General features: G+C 44.5%; 1 protein-coding gene across 1 annotated transcript; it reads right to left on the bottom strand.

The window, feature by feature from the left end:
- Window positions 1-2,451: 2,451 nt before the first annotated feature.
- Window positions 2,452-13,299, bottom strand: NUDT7 (nudix hydrolase 7). Its single transcript, XM_036832286.1, has 4 exons — window positions 13,222-13,299; window positions 10,576-10,729; window positions 7,813-7,971; window positions 2,452-3,124 (listed from the first exon to the last, which is right to left on the bottom strand). The coding sequence occupies exons 1-4, from the start codon at window positions 13,254-13,256 to the stop codon at window positions 2,756-2,758; spliced, it is 717 nt and encodes a 238-aa protein (XP_036688181.1). The 5' UTR covers window positions 13,257-13,299; the 3' UTR covers window positions 2,452-2,755.
- Between the last annotated feature and the right edge of the window lie 8,715 nt (window positions 13,300-22,014).

The following is a 22,014-nucleotide window of genomic DNA, read 5'->3' as shown; positions in this document are numbered from 1 at the left end:
CCTATAGAGAATGAGTAACTTGCTAAAGGTCGCCGAATGGACCTTAGATGCTGGAGCTGGGATTCAAATCTAGGCATCCTGACTCTAGACTCAAGACTTAACCACCTGCTTACCAAGGCCGCCGGGATGCAAAGAAGGAGACAGAACTGAGATGCCTGGCTGGCAGAATCCACAGACCTTACAAATTTTAGAGACCGGAGACAGTAGCTGTTTGGGCATGTTTGTCCAGCCCCCTCCCATCTTCAGCAATGCTCCCACCCAGAGCCTGCTGACTCAGGGGACTTAGGGAGACACATGCAATTGTGGCCCCAACTCTGACCCCTGCCCTTGAACATGTCTGTAGGTTCCTGGAAACCTGCCAGGTTACCCAAGCGAGGCCAAATGGAGTTTCCTCTGAGGAATGAGGGACTGAAGCACTGTTTCTGTTGTTTTTCTCTGTATCAGTAAACTCAGTAGGATGGTTATTGTCATAATAACGACAGGATGCAGAAGTAAAGGTTCACATCCTCTTGCTTTTGAGGTAGGGGTTGATCCCCATCGCTGTGTTCCTTGAGACTGATTTTTTCAGTGGTTTTGCATATTCCATGAGGTCAGTACTCTGCCAATAACTTCTTTTATTTGAGCCAGACTTCCTAGATGTCTGTCCCTGTAACAGGATATTTAACACCACTGAAAGGGGGGTGGGGGCAACACCTCCATCACTAAGCCCCTTAAAGTGGGTGGCCATGGGTGTCATTCAGAGTGTAGACTTCAGCTGGGCCACTTCCTCTTAGAAACCAGGCAGGTCTGTGGCGTTCGCATAAACCAACAGTTCAGAAAGGTGGCTTTCCACACTGCCAGAGAGGTCAACCATCTACCCGGCAATTACACCGCTGTCAGATTGTAAATACACATTTGCAAATGCCTCCAAAATAGTTCGGAAACAGTTTAGGCCTGTTCATGCAGGGCTAGTTACAGAATATTAATGGGGACACTCACCCACCATCTGCTTTCATGGTTGGAGCCAGATTTGCGCCATTTCAACATTTATGAGTGTAAAGCAGCAGATCAAATGTTTTCCTCTGCCAGCTCTCGGAAAATCAAAACTCAGCAGCAATGGACAGTTGCATGGCTGATTGATGAGTTTACTGTGGGTACCACATTTTCAGCTACAACACAGTCTTATTAAAAATGGTCTGAAAAAAAAAAAAAGGTCTGGCTTTCTAAAAATCTAATAATACTCAGGAAGATGGGAAAGTGCCATCATACAATTGAGGTTATGTGGCTTTATTCAAGACCCGCCCCCCTCGCCCCTGATCTGGTGCAGGACGGCTGATACCATAATTAAATGAAGAAATCCCTGCTAACTCTAAAGCATGATATATGGTGATGCCCATGTAAGATGTGGTAGATTTCAAGGCATGCGATTCAGAATGTTTGTCTCTTTGGCTTTTGATTTGGGGATTGTGCTTGAAATCAGTGTATTTCTGCTATCATATTAAGACAGATAATGTTATCTCTCCTGATTGTAGGCCTCTCATATTCTTTCATTTCAGTTATTTTGGATGATGACTGCCAAACCCCACCAACACCTAAAGTTGTCCTGTGCATGTCCCAGAACTCATATGTTAAATGCAGATCATCCTGAATTCTAATTGCTGGCAACACCTCAAGTTTGGGTGAATATCCATCCAACCATTTTCAAGTGTTATGGTGTATTATTAGGGCTATAGCTCTGCTGTAACAAAGTGATCCCAAATTACAGTGGCAGAAATGACAGAATTTTATTTTTCTCCCATGTAACAGTCCCAAGTGAATAGTCCAGGATGGTGGGTTGCTTTGCTTCACAGAGTCATTCAGAGATCCAAGCTCTTACCATCTTTTGGCTCTAACTTTCCTGCAGGAATTGTCTTCATCTGTGTAGTCAAGGCTGGGTTGCAAATAAATCATGGAAAAGGGAAAGAGAATCCAGGGAATCTGGCTTGTCCCTTAAATTGGAGATGACTGGCAAGAACGATTTTCACTCACATCCCATTGGCTTAAATTAAATTTCAGAGCTACATTTAACTGCACCAGAACTTAGGTAATGCTGTTTCTACCTGGGCAGCTGTGGGCTCAGATTCAACTCTATTGCCAAATAAGAAAAGGAGGAGGGATTTTGATGGTTGGTCAGAAGTTTCTGTCACATGTAATGACAGATAGAGGTATTACCTCCTACAAACAAGATAAATGCCACAAGATCATACATTTAACAAATATTTATTAAGTGCCTACTCTGTGCCTGATCCTTTTCCTTACATGTGTAAGGAAAGCATTGTTAAATATACTGTGGGTGAAATTATGCAACAGTATAAACACATTTTTCTACTTAAAAAAAAATTTTTTTTTAATTTTTATTTTTATTTACTTATTTATTTGGTTGCACCAGGTCTTAGTTGTGGCAGGTGGGCTTCTTAGTTGTGGCACGTGAACTCTTAGTTGCGTCATGCATGTGGGATCTAGTTCCCTGACCAGGGATCGAACCTGGGCCCCCTGCATTGGGAGTGTGGAGTCTTATCCACTGCACCACCAGGGAAGTCCCCATTTTTCTACTTTTGAAAGACTTTTGCTTTTTCAGATAATAGAGGGGAACTGGAAAAAAGGCAAGGTTTTTACCTTCATATTGCGGGAAACATATTCACACCTGTCAAATTCCAACAGCTGGCATTATTGTTGTTCTGTGGATAAGCCCACACAAACACCGCTTAGAGAGTTATCTGGGTGTTGGTCTCATAAATCATAACTTGCTTGTAGCATGTTTATGAAGCTTCAGTAAAGACTCTTCAGAGGATGACATCAGATCGTTGAGATTAAATTCAACCTCAAAGGAGGGTTTTTTTCCCAAAATAATTAAGGCAACAAACAAGGCACATTTTGCAGTCATTCCACGGATATGATAAGTCACACCGTCTTCAGGGTTCGTGTACTCAAAGCAGTGGATAATAATATGATGACCAGAGCGTGTCAGGTGACTCTGCTGGTAGACGCTGGGATGCAGGAAATATTCCAGAGGCACCAGGAACACATTCTTAACTTCATCGGGGTTAGGCTTGGCCTGGAAGTTGGAGTCTATAAATCCTACAACAGGGGTTATCAATGTATCTCTCTGAAAGCAAAACACAAAAGATACAAACTGAGAAGTGAAGACATACCGTTTCAAAAAAAGCATGGTTAAAAGCATGCCACTTCTACATAAACTAAGCTCACAGGCCAAAGCAGTCAGTTACATAAAACTTGCTCCATAAGTAAACGTCATGTCCCCCTAAATGGGAGTGGTCTCTGCCCTACCTGAGGCAGCATCTCAGATGAGTCTGAAAATGATATTTTTGGGGAACATAAATTAGTACAATCTTTTGGAACAGAGATTTAGTAATATTATAAAAATGTGCTCCCTTTGGCCCTGAAATTGCATTTGTGTGAGTACATCTGTATGATAAATTCCTACCAGTGAGAAAAGATAAACGTACAAGACTGAAGCATTATTTGCAATAGTCCCAAACTAAAGTTATCACTGCTCAATGGATGGATATTTAGGGTAGATCAATTACGACTATATCCATATAATGGGGTACTATGCAGCCCTTAAAAAAGAATGTGATAGACACCTTTCCTTATCAGTATAGACAAGTATATGCCATCTTATCAATAGAAAAGTGACATCATATTAATTGTGGCATATTCCCATTTATGGAAAATTTTATATATATATGTGTGTGTGTGTGTATATATATATATATATATATATATATATACACTATTTTACATAACATATATGTTTATAAGTGGGGGGGGATTTCTATTTACAACCACTACTGTGCTGAAATGAATGTAGGGTGCTGTTAACTGAAAGAGTCTACTGAAAATCTTGAGGGGGAGGCCTGGAGTTTAGTGTAGGAGCTGATAAGGGCTGCATGACCTTGGATTAGAAGGTGAGAAGAATCAGGAATTCCTGGGAGAACTCCTAAGAGGAAGTGGGTGGGAAAATCCAGGGATACATTGTGAGGCTGGGGTTCTATAGGAGGATAAACAGGCCTGTGGAAAATTCTGAGGAAGGACAGCTAAAGCATGTTTAAGAACAGTGATGACTGGGACTTCCCTGGCGGTCCCGTGGTTAAGACTCCATGCTCTCAATGCAGGGGGCACGGGTTCGATCCCTGGTCGGGGAATTAAGATCCCACATGCCGCATGGCACAGCCAAAAAAAAAAAAGAACAGTGATGACTCAGACCATTAACTAAATTAACGATGAAAGTCAGCATTTGGACCAGGAGCGGAGGATGGGAGCACAGACTTTAGACATCCTTAGGGTGGGAAATCTGGGGTCATGAGTTGCCAGAGGGCAGAGGCTTTGTTCCAGCAGCAGCCCTCGCTGTGCCTGGCCCTGTGTGAAGGCTCAGCCTCTTCTGTCCCAGGGTTCCCCAAAGGCGGCCTCTGCAATGAAGACTCAGATGCAAGTGATTTCTTAAGGAAGTGCTCCCAGGAGAAAGTGGTGAGGAAGGGAGCAGGGAAGAAAGACGGGTAGGGGGGAAGCCGGGCGAGGATGCTGCGGGGACCTGTGAGGTGTAAAGTACACCTTCGAGTCTGTCCCACGAGATGAGGGGGCTGGGCTTTCATGCCGCTCAGTCATTGGCTGAGGACTGCCCGGCCGGAAGTAAGTCAAGGCAGTGCTGGCTCTCTGTGCATCAGGGGAGGCGGTTCCAGTGGTCCAAGGGCACGGGTCTTGGAAGAAAGCTGCTGGTGTGTGTATCAGAAACACGGCCTAAAAGGACTAAGAAGGCATCTGGACAGAGCCTGGAGTATCGCTCAGCACGCCTCCGTGGCTGCTATTTCCATTCAAAGACCATAACCTTCTCTAGAATCCAACACCCTCCCCCTGATTCTTCACAACAACCTGCCCACGAGGAAGCTTGAACAATGGCAACTGGACAAGAAAAAACTTGCCCAAGGTCACATCCAGCTAACACTTGGCAGAAACCAGGATTCGACCACGGGCCTCCTGCCCATACAAATTCTATCAAACACATGTCACCATATCTCCGAGATGGCACACAGCAGGTGGCTTAAATACGACGGTGGAGAGTTCCCAGCTGCAGCTCAGATGTCATCCCCGCCCGAGGACTGCGGGCCACGCTTGTTAGGCAGGTGCGTGGACACTGAATTGGCATAGCAGTGCCGGCCCTTAAACTGGTGTGTCAAAGTCTGAGGAGATTGGTGGGGAAAAAAAAAAATCAGAGCTTCAAAAGGAGATCATGTTCTAAGACTGAATGTTTCAGATGCTGAGTCAGGCACGTTCCACATGGTTCAAGCTTAGAAGAGTAAGAGAGACTGTGGGAATCTGTGGATGAAGCAGCATCTCTGGACATCCGGTCTCTAAAAACACAGGTGTCTGAATTGGCAGGGAAAAAAAGGTGTGCATGGCAGACATCCTAGGACCCATAAAACTCTGCATTTGGCCACTGGCTGAGTTGAAATGCCATGGAGACAGGCTTCTGCTGTGGACATAGGGTGAGGCAGGCTTTAGGGCCCCTGGAAGAAGCTGCAGGCTATCAGAAACATCCCTGGACGTCAGGATACACCACTGAAATGTTACAGGAATTGGGCCTTTGGGAAGCAAAGAAAAGGATCGAGACTGGCAGGGATGGGCCACGTACAGAGAAAAAGGAGAACTGTCCCCCGAGGCCTTTGCAGAGAGAAGCTCATACGTGTATGACAAAAGGACAAGCAGGTTGGGGGCTGGAAGGCATGGGAGGGCTAACGCCAGGTGTGGGTAAAAGCCAATGACACCCCAAAACATCTCCAGGCATTGCCCAGTGTTCCCTGGGGGACAAAATTACCCCCAGTTAAGAACCATTGGATTAGATTAGGCTTCTAAGCATTAAATAAATAGCATTTTGGTAGCACATTTAAAAGATCTGCAAGGTCCAAAAAACAAAATGACCCTCACTAGCACTTCTAAACACAGTACACCTTTCTTGAAAGCCTTTGTTCATTCTAATTTCTCGTTGATGTGATTAGCGTCATATCAAGAGCAGGTCATCTTAGAAACCTCCTGCTCCGGGAGCGTCTGGTCCACGGAAATCTCCTGAAGACCCATAAACTCCTGTGAAGACTGTTGTATCCTATCCCCTCAAGGGCAGAACTCAGTAGCTCCTGGGGACCTTGGAAATGGAGTTACTCTTACCTTGGGAACTTAAAACCATTATGCGTTTTGTCAAGAGTTCTAAAATCAGTCCCTAAGACGTGCTGGGGGATTTGCAGACATCCTCTGAAAAGGGCTCCCAGTAGGAAACATAGTTGAAGAGGAAGTAATTGACATGTATCTTGTCCTAATCCCATGTTCCTTTTCTCTGTCTCATTTCTTTTTCATTGAGGATGCATTTATTGCCATTAGCTTCTTCCAAACTAAATCTCCCTTGAGTGGTGACCTTTCTATTTTTAAAATGGACCCAACTAAGACATATCTCAGCACCACCGACCTTCACAAAGGGCGATCTGGTTTTCTAATTTTTAGGTATCAGTGGGATTCTTCCTTTGACATAAAAATTCACCTGGAAGCCCGATACTATTTAAAACATAAAAAAATTTACACCTACCTCTGATATGTGATGAGTGCAATTCACCTCTGAGATATTCTTCCCTCAAGCCCATAACCCTAGCTTAACCAGGAGAAAAATATCAGATAAACCCCAATTGAGGAGCATTCTAGAACATACCTGACCAGTACACCTCAAAAGTGTCAAGGTCATGAAAATAATGGAAGGCTAAGAAACTGTCACAGATCAGAGAATAAGGAGACATGACAGCCAAGCACAACATGGTGTCCTGGATGAGATCCAGGACAGAAAGGAGGACATTAGTAGAAAAACTAGTAAAAGACAAGAGTGGAGTTTAGGTAATGGTAATGTACTAACATTGGTTTCTTAGTTGTCACCAGTGTACCACAGTGATGTCCGATGTCAATAATGGGGGGACCCGTGTACGGGTATGCGAGAACTCTCTGTGATATCTTTGTGACTTTTCCGTAAATCTGTAACTATTCTAAAATTAAAATTTTATATGAATAATGTTATACCGATAAAACAACGCTGTTACCCAACTTCCAAGTTACTCCTTCTAAAGTCAATTAGCACAACAATGAAATTGTTGTGTTCAGTTCATATGCAATAAGGTCTGGCTGTCTCAGCCCCAGGGTTCATTTTGTTGTTGTGTTTGTTTGTTTGTTTGCTATATACTATCAAGGAAATCCTGCTTCACACAGAAATGCAGTTACAAGTAGTAACTGTTTTTAAACAGCTTCCCTAGTGATCGCAGGATACTGCTCAATCAATGTGACATGGAGAAACTTGGTTCCACGGTATGTGCAAAAATGAGTATCCTTTGGGCAAAAGTGATACCCTGGTGGCCTCCGAGGGGCTGAAATTTGGTATGCTCAAGTGTGTATTATTGTTTCAAGAGAATTCTCAAAATAAATGCATACTGGAGAAAAATAAATGTGAACTGAATGTTAATGAAACAATTCTGAGGCATCTGCAGGGTTCCACAGCACCTGGTTTGAAAACCACTGACGGAGTTCAGCGCTTTCATTTCTGGATGGGGAAGAAGGGGCCCATACAGGAAGGGGGGCTTGCCCAAGGCCTCTTAGCTCACAAGGGGCAAAGTCCACACATGAACCTGTCTCTTGACTCGGTATACCACCCTTGAGGGTCATGTTTGGCCAAACATGGAATCCTGAAGATAGTGTATCCACTGTGAGCGCATGAGAGTCTCAGAAACCCAGTTCCATCCCAAGCCTTACATCAAACAGCACTGGCACCAGGCGGCAGACGACCTCCACTTGATGAGGATGCAGCCCCACTTCCTCCTGGGCTTCCCGGAGAGCCGTGGCCACGTCATCCGCATCTGTAGGTTCGTACTTGCCTCCAGGAAAGCAGACCTCTCCGGGTGACCTTCTCAGCTGGATATGGAAAGAAAAGAGCTGCAATGTGTGATTCCAAGTTTGGTAGTGTTCACTCATTCAACAAGTATGCGCTGAATTTCTATCTTGTGCCAGAGACCATTCCCACACTCGTGGTAATAAGTGGGAATAAGACCAAAAAGAAAAGTTTTTTTTTTTTTCTTGAATCCTTTTAAAAAATGAACTTGGAGAACTACCCTCACTTCTGATTTTTCTCTCCTTGCCCTCCAAAGATACCATACACACACAAACAAATTTACATGGATGAGGAAAAAAAGTGGAACAAAAGGAGAATGAAAGAGCAATGTCATCAATAATCTTTACTGAGTGCTTACCAGGTTCTGGGCATGCTGCTGCACGTGGATTTCTTTTCACTGAGCCCTCAGAACAGTTCTATAAGTGACTATTTTTTAAAGTGTTTGTTTAATTGAGGTGAAATTCACATAATATAAAATTAACCCTTAAGAAAAAACTTTTTAATACGTTTTTTCATTGAAGTATAGTTGATTTACAATGTTGTGTTAGTTTCTGGTATACAGCAAAGTGATTCAGATATATATATAGATACATATATTCTGAGATACAGATATATATTCTGATGTCTATATCTATATATATCAGATATCTATATATATCAGATATATATCTCTATCATCTATCATCTATCTGCCTATCTACCTGTCTTTCTATCATCTATTATCTATCTATCTATCATCTATCTATCTATCTATCATCTATCTGCCTATCTATCATCTATCTATCTATCTGTCCTTCTATCTATCATCTATCTATCTATCATCTATCTATCTAACACCTGTCTATCATCTATCTATCTGTCTATCATCTATCTGTCTATCATCTATCTATCTGTCTATCATCTATCATCTATCTATCTATTATCTATCATCTATCTATCATCTATCTATCTATAATCTGTCTATTATCTATCTATCTATCATCTATCTGTCTGCCTGTCTATCTATCTATCATCTATCTATCTATCATCTATCTATCTATCATCTATCTATCTATCATCTGTCTGTCTATCTATCATCTATCTATCAGTCTGCCTGTCTGTCTATCTATCATCTATCTATCACCTATCATCTGTCTGTCTCCTGGGGCCCTGCTTATATGACTCCAGGGAGGGACACAGCTCCAGTAATGCCTCAGGGAATTTCTTATTCCCACAGCCAAATAGGGCCTAAAGTCAGATGTAATTAGATTGAAATACTTCTTTGAAAAAAAATGGACCTTTGCACATCAGAATTTATGGTCTAAGATGATTCTTACATAACAATCAACAGGCAAAGCAACTCCAAGTGAAACTGAGACCCATTTTGGGGTTCTCTAGATTTTCTACATTATTGTCTGTCTGTCTGATAATATTAAAAATATATTTAAGTGCTTCTCTGGTGATTTTAGCAGAGCTGGGAACAGACCCTGGTCCCTGCTTCCCACTGAGTACCTCCCCTTGGAACTTGGATTTTCATCATCTCATGTGTTTATGTCATTGTTGCCAGACCCAGACCACAGAGAATCCACACATGTCTAATCCCAAACCCAAAAAACTTCAGCTGATTCCTCAGCTTCCCCCTGACCCCACCCAAGGGATACTTCTTATTCTGCTTACAAAACCTATTTTCTCATTATTGTGGCCTGTTTTCTTTTTTGTACTAGGATAACTTTGAAATGACTGCTTCCCCAACTTTTCCTCAGAAGTACCCCCAATAGCAAGGGAAAGTGACAGTACCCAGGGGAACGCCATTCCCAAGCCCAACATTTCTTTAAAGTGGAACGATTTATCGTAAAAACTCAGGCCACATGTGCTAATGACACTAATGGTGACAGCTGAGACTTACTGAATCCTTGCCAAGTGCCAGCACTGTTTTAGGTGCTTTACATTTGTTACCCTGTAAAGCCCTCACAGCAGCCCTATGATGCAGGTACTAATAGCTTGTCCTCATTTTGCAAGTGAAGACATTACAGCACAGAGAGAGTAAGTAATTAGGACAAAGTCACACAGCTTCAACAAGACTCTGCATTCGAACATAGGCAGCCAGCTTAGGGCCCAGGCTGTCAACTTCAGTGCTCTAGAATTTTCACATTATACCTGGGGTGGGAGTAGTCTAAAACAGTGGCTCTCAGTGGGGGCAATTTTGTCCCCTCCCCATCCCTGCTGAAACAGTAGGCAATGTCTGGAGACATTTGTGGTTGTCACAAAAGTGTGTGTGTGTGTGTGTCTGTGTGTGTGTGTGTGTTACTGGCATGTAGTGGGTAGAGGCCAGGGATGTTGTTAAACATCCTATAATGCACAGGGCAACTCCACCAACAAAGAATTATCCAGCCCAAATGCCAATGGCTGGATAAGCAACCCTGGCCTAAAAGTATTTTAAATTACTTGCTAGCTAAATTACTTATTTTACTTTCCAAAACTTCTCCAAAACAGCCCTGTTATCCTGTGGCTTCATGTACTTCTCGAACATCACAATTTTGAGAGTACAGTTGAGAATCTAGAACCTCAAAATATGTGCCAGTGACAGCATTTCATGGGGTTTTCACATGTCCTGAGACTTTAATGGAAGGAGTCTTTTTGTCACCTACCTTCTCTGACCGGAGGGTGAACAACAGGTAGAGTTTTCCTTCTTTAACCAACAACGGTAAAAGGATGGAACATTTGTTAGACAACAAGTGAGAATATTTGGTCCCAACGTCATGTTTTCTTAAGCGGGCCTTAGCGTCATCTACCAAACTGTTTCTAAAATGGAAACAAACCAAACAGTTGAGTAACCAGAGTTATGATGTCATACAGAGTGAAGTAAGTCATAAAAAAAAATCGTATATTAACGCATATATGTGGAATCAAGAAAAATGGTACAGATGAATCTATTTGCAGGGCAGGAACAGAGAGGCAGACATAGAAAATGGATGTGTGGACACAGCACGGGAAGGGGGGTGTGGGACAAACTGGGAGATTAGGACTGACATATATACACCACCATGTGTAAAAGTGATAGCTAGTGGGAACCTGCTGTGTAGCACAGGGAGCTCAGCTCGGTGCTCTGTGATGACCTAGAGGGGTGGGATGGGGGGTGGTGGGAGGCTCAAGAGGGAGGGGATGTGGTGATGTACGTATACATATAGCTGATTCACTTCATTTTACAGCAGAAACTAACACAACATTGTAAAGCAACTATAGTCCTAAAAAAAAAAAAAAGTTCCTAATCTCGACAGTGTTTCTGCTTCGTTGTGTGTCCTGGCATTTACCATTTTTGAGTCTCAGTGTACTTTTTAATAATATGGCAGCAGTAATAATACCCAAATCACGTGACTGTTGGCAAGCTAAAATGAGGCAAAAAACTACTAAGAACACAGTTCCGTACCTGAGTTCACTTTAAAAGCTAAATGAATTTTAAATGATGGTAAATGTTCTTTCAACAGTGCAATAGCTCAATGTTGAAATCCATAATAATATTCAGGAAGACAGGTTTGCAGAGCAAGTCACTGTAAGGTTAGACCATCGTAAGGTTAAGGACTTTCTCTTAACCTGGCCCTTATGTCACATTATCAAACCCTTGTCTTCAAATGCCTTGTAACAGTGGTTCCCAAACTTAAGCAGCAACAGAATCACCCAGAGGTCTTGTTACAACATAGATTGCTGGGTCCACCTGTGACTTAGTAAAAGCCAAGTGTTTAGATTTATAACCACAACTGATGCCCTGAATCCGTAACTATGGGTTTGTTTTGGTCTTTTTGACAGGTGTATTTTATTGCTGGTTTGTGAAGTGGGTTAAATAGTGTCCCCTCCCCAAAAAAACCATTATTTGAAAACAGGATGGTATTTGGAAACAGGATCTTTGCAGATGCAATTAGTGAAGGATTTCGAGACGAAATCATCCTGGATTAGGGTGGGCCCTAAATCCAATAACTGGTGTCCTTATAAGAAGAGGAGACGACACAGAGAGACACATATATGGGGAAGAAGGTCATTTGAAGATGAGGCAGAAATTGGAGTGATGCTGCCACAAGCCAAGGAATGCCTGGGGCCACCAGAAGCTGGAACGGGCAGGAGGGTCCTTCCCTGGAGCCTTCAGAGGGAGCATGGCCTTGCTGACTCCTTGATTTTGAGCTTCCAGCCTCAGAACTGTGGAAGAATACATTTCTGTTGTTTTAAGCCATCCAGTTTGGGATACTTTGTTATGGCAGCCCTAGAAACTAACAGTTTGATTTTAACTTTTCTGTGGTTAAGGCAGTTTTGCATAAGGGGCAAAATCGGGTATTTAAGTGAGGCAGAACTGGTTTCAAAGTGTTAGGAACGACCTCTCTAAGCCCCCCTTTCCTCATCTGTGACATGCTGAAGATATTTGTGATGATTAAATGACATGGTTCTGTGGCTGACACTCAGGGCGCAAGGAATGGTAACATGTCATCATAAATGTCTCAGTCCTCAGGCAGTTGTTGCCAGAGATGTGTGCTATTTTTTGCTTCCTTCTCCGAGGCAGGATGCTCAGTAATGTGGTTGTGTAACAGCAGTGGATGTCAAAAGCGACCAAATGGCCTGAAAAGAGAAACGGAATGCTGGCACTGGAGGGGACTCCAGAGCGCATCCCGTGCACACAGGCCCGCGTCCAGAAAAGGAAACTGTCCCTACCGGGAATGCGAGGGACTACTTAAAAGTGTGGCTTTTAAGAGGCGCCCAGAACTGACCAGAGGGACCAGCAGAAGCAAAAGTCTGCAGAAACGTCCCCATTAGGGGGCCGGTCCTTGGGGTAATCGCCATAAAAACACCAACAGGAGCAGACACCCCATTCTGGGCATGGGCTCATCTCACCTTCTTCCCATGCTTTTCTCATTAAGGTGAAAACACGATCACGGCCTGGCTCAGAGAGGTTACGTAACTGAGACCCAAGATCCCGACCTTGAACCCAGAGCTGCCTGGCGCGGCCTCGCAGTCCCTGAGTCGGACTCCGGAGACCGGGTGAGCGGAAGAGGGAAGCCCTCGAGGAAGGGGTGTGCACCCACGACGGCCACAAACGGCTCTTTGGCGGGAGAAGCTGCGAAGGCCCAGGGACCCTGCGAGCGGCCAAGAGAGGTGAGCGCCCAGAGAGCGGGCTCGGAGGGTGGGCAAGCGGGCTCAGAAAAAAGTAGCCAAAAGGCGCCGGTCATACGTGGCCAGCGATCTGTTCGGCCTCGCCGCGATCAAGGCCGGGCCAGGCAGGGCTCGGGGTGCCAGGGCCGGGGAGGCTTTACCTGACTGGCTCTTGGGGAGGACAGGCTCGCCACATTGTCCCCGGGAAAGTTAGTTTCCGGTAACTCCTCCCGGGGCGGGCCGGGGGGGAAAAAAAATCGCCCGGACTGGCATGCGCAGAGCAGCTCTGGGCCTGGGGCGGGGAGAGAGGCGGGGTCTGGGGACGGATATGGGGCGGGGCCTGGGGGACGGAGGCGGGGATAGGGCGGGGTCTAGGGTCGGAAGCAGGGCTGAGCCGAGAGCCGTAGGCGGAGGATCGGGGCGGGGCGAGACGTGAGGGCGGGGCTAGTGGGACTTAAAAGCCGCGCCCCCCCGGTCGCGCAAAGTAGCTTTCAGCTCTCACTCAAACGCCGGAGGTAGATGAGGCACTCTGAAATTGACAACTGTGAAAAAAGAAAAAAGTGAAAATGCAGTGCTGGTGAGTTGAGAGGATTCTTACACTCGCACTCACTGTTGCTAGGAGGTCAAGTTGGGTCAACTTTTCTGAACAGCAGTCAACACATGACTACCCAGCACGTACTTTGTGCTGGATGCAGCTCCCACAGTGAGCGAAAAGACACCGCAGAGCTTACAGTCAAATGGGAGAGACAGACACGAATCAAAAAATTACATAGATAAAGCAGAAGTTCTTAGTCCTTGGAGAGCATGTGAGGGAGAAACAGATCAGAGAAGGCTAACCAGAGAGATTGACAGCGGAGCTGACGTCGAAAGCAGCTCTTCTCCAAGTGTGGTCCTGGGACCAGCCACGACCGTCCACGTCAGCACCACCTGTGTGCTGTTAAAAATAGGTAGATTCTTGGGTCCCACCCCGGGGCTGCTGGGTCAGAAACTGAGGGTAGAACACAGTGATCTGTACTGGAAGGGGATTCTGATGCGCCGAGAGGGCTAGGGTTCCAGGAAGAAGGACAAGTTTGTGCAAAGACCCCAGAAGTAGCTGGAGAAGACCAGTGAGAGGGAGCCTGGTTTGAGCTGACACTTAAGAGGTCACTTCAGAGGCTGAAGGCTAGACTGACTTCTCCATCCTGCACAGGAGGTGCAATGCCCGGGGTCCTCAATAATTTCAAAACCCCATGAAAATGCTTTAATTTTAATTTCTTCTAAACGAAGAAAATGAATACAATAATATGCAAAATGTAATAATGAATACAGCCTGGCTTATATTCATCTTTATACCAATGCAGTCCTAAAATAGAATTCATTTTATTATTTTATGGAGGAAGGGGGAGCCATAAACTCAAAATTACCTAGGGCCCATGAAAATCACAGTGTGGCCCTGGGTCATGGGACAGTTGGGCCACAGTTCCCAAGACCTTTAAAACCACTGAGCTCAGATGTTCACCCGGCCGGTCTGCCATGGCTGGGAGAGCCCAAACCAAAAGCTTGATGACATTCTAATAATAGTGATGATAGTACTTCACTCTTAATCCTCTGAGCAACCCCACGAAGTAGGGTTATTTCCATAGAGGTATTACCATCCTCACTTTCCAGATTAAGAAATTTTAAAATGTCTTGCTTAAGGTCGCACAGCTAGGGTGCAAGGTTAGATCATTCTGACCTCTAAGTTCATTTATTTTGACACAACCTCTCAGAAGCAACTGGCCTGTGAATTTTGTGGATGTGATTAGGAATGAGAAGGAGATGAATGAACCCCTCATCCAATATCCGTTGCAGAGCTACTCTGTGCTAGGCATGTCTAAGTTGCGGCCCCTTGAGCTCCTCTTAGTCTGTTGGGGATGATCATGAACATGACTGTCAGCTCTAGTAATGCACAGTGTGCCGTCATCTCTGTAGAAGAAGGGAGGGGAGACTGTTTAGAAGATTGAGTTGGGGGGCTGAAAATTATTGTCTGAGCATTTTATTTTTTTAATTTTCTCTTCTTTCACACATCTTTTGATTGAATCCTCCTTTTGAAGATGAGCAAACCTTGCCCATAGTCACACAGCTGGCACTCAGGTAGATTTTGAGGGATAGGTGGGATTTCAAGAGGCCAAAGTGGAGGCAATGGCCTTCTGGGCAGAGGGAACAGCAGACTCCAAGCTTGAGTGAAGGGTCTTATTCAGAGGGTCAGGTAGTACAGCATGGCTGGAACAAAAAGGGCATTTTGTAGAGTAGAGCCCTGGGAATAGAGGAAAAGGCTTTGGAAGCCACAGTAGATGGAGGTTGATCTTCTTTCTAAAGGAATAGGAATAACAGGTCTGGGTTTTCAGGAAGATCTCTGTGGAATCAGGGTGGGAGATGGATTGGAAGTGAGGAGAGATTGGAGGCAATTGGGCAGGGGCAGCTCTTCCAAAAGTCTGGGCTGAAGGAACCAGAAAAAAAAATGCTTTAAACCTTCTGAAAAATCCCCATCCATACTCCTGACATCAGAAAATCAGAATGTAGCAGGAGTTTGGATTGCCTTCATGTAAAAAGCAGAGTCCTGAGGTGCTTTGCTGTATACCAAGGCTATATGCAGGGCATCTACTTTCAAGATCAGAAATACTGCTGGAAAAACACTTAGCTTTTATGGCTTTTGTAATGCTGGAAGCCATAGCACAGGGAACATCACAAGGTAAAATGCATCATAATAAGATATATATATATATATCTGCAAAACAATACAGGATTCAAGATTAATGGGCAATGTCTTCTAGAGGAAATGACTTGTCTCTGTAGCTTTTGCACACAGATTTGTTGGTAGTGACATAATTCTGGAAGACGTGTTGAAGAAAGCAAAGCTATAAAAAGCTTCAGGCCAGCCTGCAAAGCCAACACCTCCATGTGCATTTCTCTCAAAAAAGCACATCCCAGGGGCCAGGGTGAAGCTTATCTGCAGTGCACCCACCTGGAAACATTGTTGAGCAGCACCTTAAGGCCAGGCCTGGGTGGTACAGAGATAAAGAAAACACCAACCAGCCTTTGGAGCAAAGGATGTCTGGGGAAAAGACCTGCAACAATTAGCTTTAATGCCAGAGAAGTGCTCTACTCGAGGAGGGGAGCCAAAGTGCTCTGGGAGTGAGGAGCAGCGGGGAAGCAATTAATTCTGCCTGGGAGTAGGCAGTGGGGTCTAGGTAGGCTGTGGAGAGAAGGTAAGATAGAAGGAAACACTTAGCACTTAGCATTACTTTCCTAAGAAGATAAAGCTCAAGAAATGTGAGTTTCCTCCACTCCTTCCTCAATTTGCAGAGGGTCTCTAAACTCTTGCAAGGAAGTCTCAGGGGACAGCTTTCAGATTCGTGCTCACGTATCCATCAGGGGATGACGGTTACAATTGCTGGGCTGGGTATTGGCAGAGTAGACACTTCTCCCATCACCTCTGTCCACTCCCCAGCCCTCCCCCGGGCAAATCAGAGAGAGTTAAGGAGGCACAGCCTTCTCCCCTTTTAGCAGAGGAAGATGACAGCGTTCTCTGAGGACTAGGTTGAGGTAGAAATTCCTTTATGAATGGGTCAGGGATCCTCAGCATCAGTATCATCTGGGGGCGAGGAGGCTGCGTGGACATCTAAGCGCCCCGAGTCCCACCCTACAGGTACTTATCTCAGGGTGGAAGTTCATCCAGGAACAGGCATTTGTGAGCAAGCTTCTAGGTGATTCTGTTGTAACAGTGAAGACACTAGTTGAAGTGCTCCCAAGGGAGACGTTTGATGTTGAGAGGATAAGGCCACCTGCTTTGAACACTGGGTGATGTAGCATCCCCAGAGGGAAGGCAGTTGGTGACCACCAGTGCCAGGACGTACCCTTCCTGGTAGCACTGGAACAATCTTCTTTTCTGGGCTTGGGAGTTGGCAACTGGGGCAGGTCCAGCTCAGGAGAGACTCCAGGGAAGTTGAGTGGATTGTTTTGTACAAAGTGGGCTGAAGTGTACAGATCCCTACTTAATGTGGTCCTTGCTTTTTGGTAAAAGACCCATTAAAAAGGAAAGAGCTTGTGAATTTGGTTCAGCATGTTTTCAAGGCTGAGCGCTCATTCTTGGGCTTGGCATCAAGCTGGATGTTGGAGGTATAGGGACACCTGACACCTGATCCTTTTTGTTGAGGACTTTGATGTCAAATATGGCGGCAAGTAACTTTAGTCTGCACAAGAATCTTCTGGGGGCTAATTAAACATGTAGCCTCTTGGGCTGTGGCCTCATTTGCAACACAAACGCATCTGCATTTGCAACCAGACCCTTGCGTGATTCTGATATAAGTCTACACTTTGAAAGGGGGAGAAATGGAACTCGAATCTGAAAAAATAAAAAAGAGTGGAAATCAGCCAGGCCCAGGAAGTCTGGATAAGCACTTCAGCCAAGAAGTCGGTGACCTGAGGCAGTCCTTTATTTTTCTGGCAGCGGGTGTGGACTGAAAACAAAAGGTTAGATAGGGAATATTGGAAAAATGCTTCTAGAACGGCCCTGGATTACAAAAATGTAAATTGCTGGGAATTTATTTCCTGGTCCTGCCAATGTGATTTTTCAAAGTAATTCATGACGTTTTTTCATTCTTGTTTAATTTTCATTGTGTAACAATAAAACAGATACACGCTTGCATATTAAAATGCCTTAAATCTCTGAGTTTCCATGATCCAGGCTTGCCAAAAACTGATGGGCGCCCATCTTTCACAGATTTTTCTACCCTTGTTGGGTCTCATTTCCGTGCACATTTAGAAATGAGATAAAGATTAGTTATGTTTGATTCCTTTACCGTCATGTAATCTTTGTGTAATGGAACAACCGAGTAGGTTTAATCACCAGTAACAACTGTGCTGGGAAATTTGTAATCTAGATGAAGGCTCAGCCTAGGATGCATGGAATGGCATGACTGCAGCGCGATGAGAAGCAGTCTGGTCTCAATTAGCTTGTGAATTAGTTGGGAAATTGGCTTAAGATTTTCCAGTGCATGTGGGAAGCTCAGCCTCTATGGAAGAAACAGATTCTGCTCCACAGGGAATTCATCCTCTGCGTCCTCATCTTGGTGTTGGGTCCGCCCACCAGGAACTCACCACTCAACCCTGGTTAAACTCTTTTGCTTGTACAGGTTGGTGAGAGGAGATGGAAACTCACATCCCTCCCCACATCCAGACCCCACCACTTACCTAGCTTGGTGCCTTACCCAAGCCATTCTTCCTTCCTCAACAGAAACGACGCTATCTGTGCTCCGCTCACAGGGGCGACACTGTGGCCTGCAGCCTCTCCTGGTGTATCTGGGACAGTGGACACTGCCAGGTGGGCAAAAAGGCGGATGGGGAAACTCTCTGAGATGCCTTCCGTTTGCTGCTAGCCGCTGGTTCCATGTCGGTCCTTTGGCTGGGCCGTCTTAAAATGACTACACAGTAGTCTTGTCTGGGATGGAGGGCATTGGTCATGGTTTAAGGTCTTCAGTGGAAGCCAGAAAAGAACATGGGCTGTCGTGGAGTAATTTCAAGGGTCTGATGGTGGACGATTGTACTTCTAGCAGCCACTGGCCAGTAGAATTTTCTACAATGATGGAAATGCTCTCTGTTGGTACTTTCTAATACAGTGGCCACTGACCAAATGTGGGTATTGAGCCCTTGAAATGTGGCCAATGTGACAGAACTCAATTTTAAATTTTATTTACTTTTAGATAATTTAAATAGTCACATGTGGCTTGTGGTTACCATATTAGTACAGTTAAAGGGTTTCTAAGTTTCCTTCTGTCCTGCCACCTTCTTGGAAACATCAGCTCAAGTCCTCTACAGAGGGGGGTTACCATATCTTCCAGGTTAAAAACTTGCTTTGAGAAAAATTCTTAGAGTTTTTTCCCCAGGGTATTTTGGGGAGATGGAGCTGAAAGCAAGCATCATTACTTCTTTTCTTTTACAAAAAAAAAAAGTAAGCTCACATACCCCACAGTGGGCACCCATTCCTATCCCACCACCTGTCACATTAGTGAGGGCTTTGAAACCAGGTCTTTAGTTTTACCCAAGACGATAAGCTGTTACCAGCAAAAATGCTTATTTGTTTATACCTACATGACATGAGTTGTGTTGAGTTATATGTTGGACACAACGGTTGGCTATCATACCTCTCTTTAAATAATTAATATTGTGGAAGCGGAAATAAAGTATTTTCCGAAGTATGTTCCAAGCAACTTTAGACCCACGGGGGCACTGTGGTCAAATATATTTTGGGAAGACTGCATTTGGTACCTCCTCTTGCAGGTATGGAACCTGTTTTAACAGGTATCAACTTTAATAATATAATAGCCAGTTATTTTAGCAACAAAAGCGAGTTTACTTGAGAATAGCCTGAGGAGTTGCAGTTTGGGACCTGTAAATATGGCAGATCATGGGCAAATCCAGAGAACAACGAAGGGGAATTTGCTTTTATAGGGAAAAAGGTTGGGGGTGGGTAGTTGGGAAGGGCTATAAAAACCAAAGAGTCCGCTGGAGGATATTGGGAGCCCAATGTATGGAGGTTTCTCATTGGTGGGGCTGCTCCAGTCTCTGATTGGCTGGGCTGTTGGGCAAAGAGAAGTTTTCTTCTTTCTGCTGGACAGTAAAGCAGACAACACCTTCCCGTGGGAGATATAGGTGCTGTCTCATCCTGTCTGGAGTAATTGACTATGCATGGCAGGGGCATGAGACCTCCCCCTACAAGCCTGTCCTGACTCTCATTTTATCTAAAGTTCCTTTAATTCCACACATGGTAAGGTTTTCAAAATATTCAGCTGTAAAGAAATCTACTTTACTTTGTTTAGCCCAAATTTTCTCTGATGTACTTGGCCACAGACTTCTTTTTGCCCCCATGATATCCACTAATATTGATTTGAACTGGTGTTTTGTTGTGTTTTGTTGGTGAATGTAGCTCTTTGGGTGGTGCTACATTAGAGTGGTGGGTAAGGATATAGGGGAAGGATGAATTATTTCCTCCTGAGGATAAAGGACAATTTCATGGAGAAGCCTGAAGTTGCCACCATTCCTTATTCCCTCAACCTACTTTCTTTTCTTCATGGCGTTCATCACTAGGTGATACGGTACATATTTAGTTTTCCTTAATTCTCTGCTTCACTGCCACTAAAATCTACTCTCCAGGAGAGAGGGTACAGTGCATCTTTTTTCCACTGCTGTGGCCCCAGCACCCAGTTCATCAATGCATATCTTTTAACTGAATATGGAAAGGAAGAAAACATTTCAGCTGGGCTTTGAAGGAGTGGAAGGATTTTAATAGGCTAGACATTCATTCTAGAAGGAAGGAGAAACACAGAAGAATGAAAGCACTCAGCAAGTTGTTGAGAAGCTGGCTTTGTTTGAAGACACAGTGGATCTCCCAGTGGCAGGAGATAATACTGCAAGGATTCACGGAGGCCAGTACATGAATTGAGAGAGAGAGAAAGAGGGAGAGGGAGAGGGAGAGAGAGAGGGAGAGAGAGAGGGAGGGAGAGAATCACCTTATAGGAGCATCTTCTAAGAGGGTCAGGATGTTGGAGTTACCTCGCTATCTCCAGGAGGCGCTGGCTCCTCTATTGGGGAAGAGAAAGTGCTAGAGGAGTAAGCCACTCTCTGTTTTCTGGAATTCTGGCCAGGTTACCAGCCCACAAACAAATCCACTGATGTATCTGTGCCGATGATACACATGCTTGATATATGCCTGGTACCTGCTTTTATACATTTTTATAAGATTGTGCATTTAAAATGAACTTGCTCCATTGTATCTACAGGGAAGCAAAAGACATAGCCTAAAACATGCAAACCAGTGGCTGTCAAAAGTTGCCATCCTTATAAACACGTCTTGTCCGGATGTTAAGGAGATGAGTCATCCTTCTGGGAAAAAGGGCACCGCCGTCAGGCTGTATTTCCTCTCTGCTTTGTCATTCAGAATACAGATGTGCTTTAGAGGCAGGGACAAAAAACAGAACATGTTTCTTTTAATGTTGTTTGTCTTTCTTCCTAATTAAAGAAACGTTTTGTTCCCCGAATAGATACTGTGCAGCGAACTAGGCTAATTTGTACAGCCTCATGGGAAATGTGATGTTCATCGTTTCTACAATGTGGGTCCTGTCCGACCTTGTGTAGAGATTAAAATGTACATCCTGGTCTCTCTAGGTAAGAAGGTACGCCCCACAGAATCTTCCTCAACCTTGGCAGCCCCGGAGTTGCTCGTTTTCCCTCCTGGACCCTCCGCCACAGTCACGTGAGTTTTACGCTCCTTACCCCAGCTGAAGGATGATGAGGTCAGTAGCAACACATCAGCATCAACAACGACCGCTTATGTTTCAAGCCCTGTGTGAGGCATTGTGGGAAAGTGCGTTCATTGCTTTACATGGAAGGGCTTAGTCAACCTTTGTGACCACCCCCCCAGGTAGAGATGCTTTTCTTTTCTGTGTGTGTGATGAGTGCACCGAGGCAGCGAGCAGATAGACAACTGAGCATCACAGAGCAGGTATATCTGGGCTAGGATTTGGATATAAACCATTTCACTCCAGTGTCCATATCCACTCTATGACATTTTGCTCCTTATTGAACATGGTTTTTAGACTTTTTAGGTCTATTTTTCTGTGTCTACTTGATTGCTACTTAATATTCACATACATACATGTGCATATATATGAATACATATGTGCCCTCTGATGCCCTTTATTTGTGATGTATACTCTGCCTACTAAAAAATGGTCTAAGACGATTTGCTTGATATAAAACTAAAGACAACTGGAGAACATGAATCGTACAAGTGGGAAAGAGGAGGAAATTGTACCAGAAGCTGAGGGCAAGGTGGCAAGATGTTCATGGCATTGAAGTTTATCTTTGAACCTCCAGGGAGCTGAGGGAAGGAAGCAAGAAGGCTCCTCTCTTGCTCATTCCATGTCTATGTCCTGCTA

This window comes from Balaenoptera musculus, chromosome 19 (assembly GCF_009873245.2).
Source record: "Balaenoptera musculus isolate JJ_BM4_2016_0621 chromosome 19, mBalMus1.pri.v3, whole genome shotgun sequence".
Classification (NCBI taxonomy): Eukaryota; Metazoa; Chordata; class Mammalia; order Artiodactyla; family Balaenopteridae; genus Balaenoptera; species Balaenoptera musculus.
This window is presented reverse-complemented; position numbering and strand designations above follow the sequence as displayed.

What these genes read in the sequence shown, in the direction of transcription:
- NUDT7 (XM_036832286.1), bottom strand. Translation starts at nt 13,256, where the DNA reads ATGTGGCGAGCCTGTCCTCCCCAAGAGCCAGTCAG. An exon ending in CCTCCCCAAGAGCCAGTCAG is followed by an intron (nt 10,730 to 13,221) that starts GTAAAGCCTCCC and finishes TTTCCATTTTAG; the next exon opens with AAACAGTTTGGTAGATGACG. An exon ending in TGGTGCCAGTGCTGTTTGAT is followed by an intron (nt 3,125 to 7,812) that starts GTAAGGCTTGGG and finishes TTTTGCTTTCAG; the next exon opens with AGAGATACATTGATAACCCC.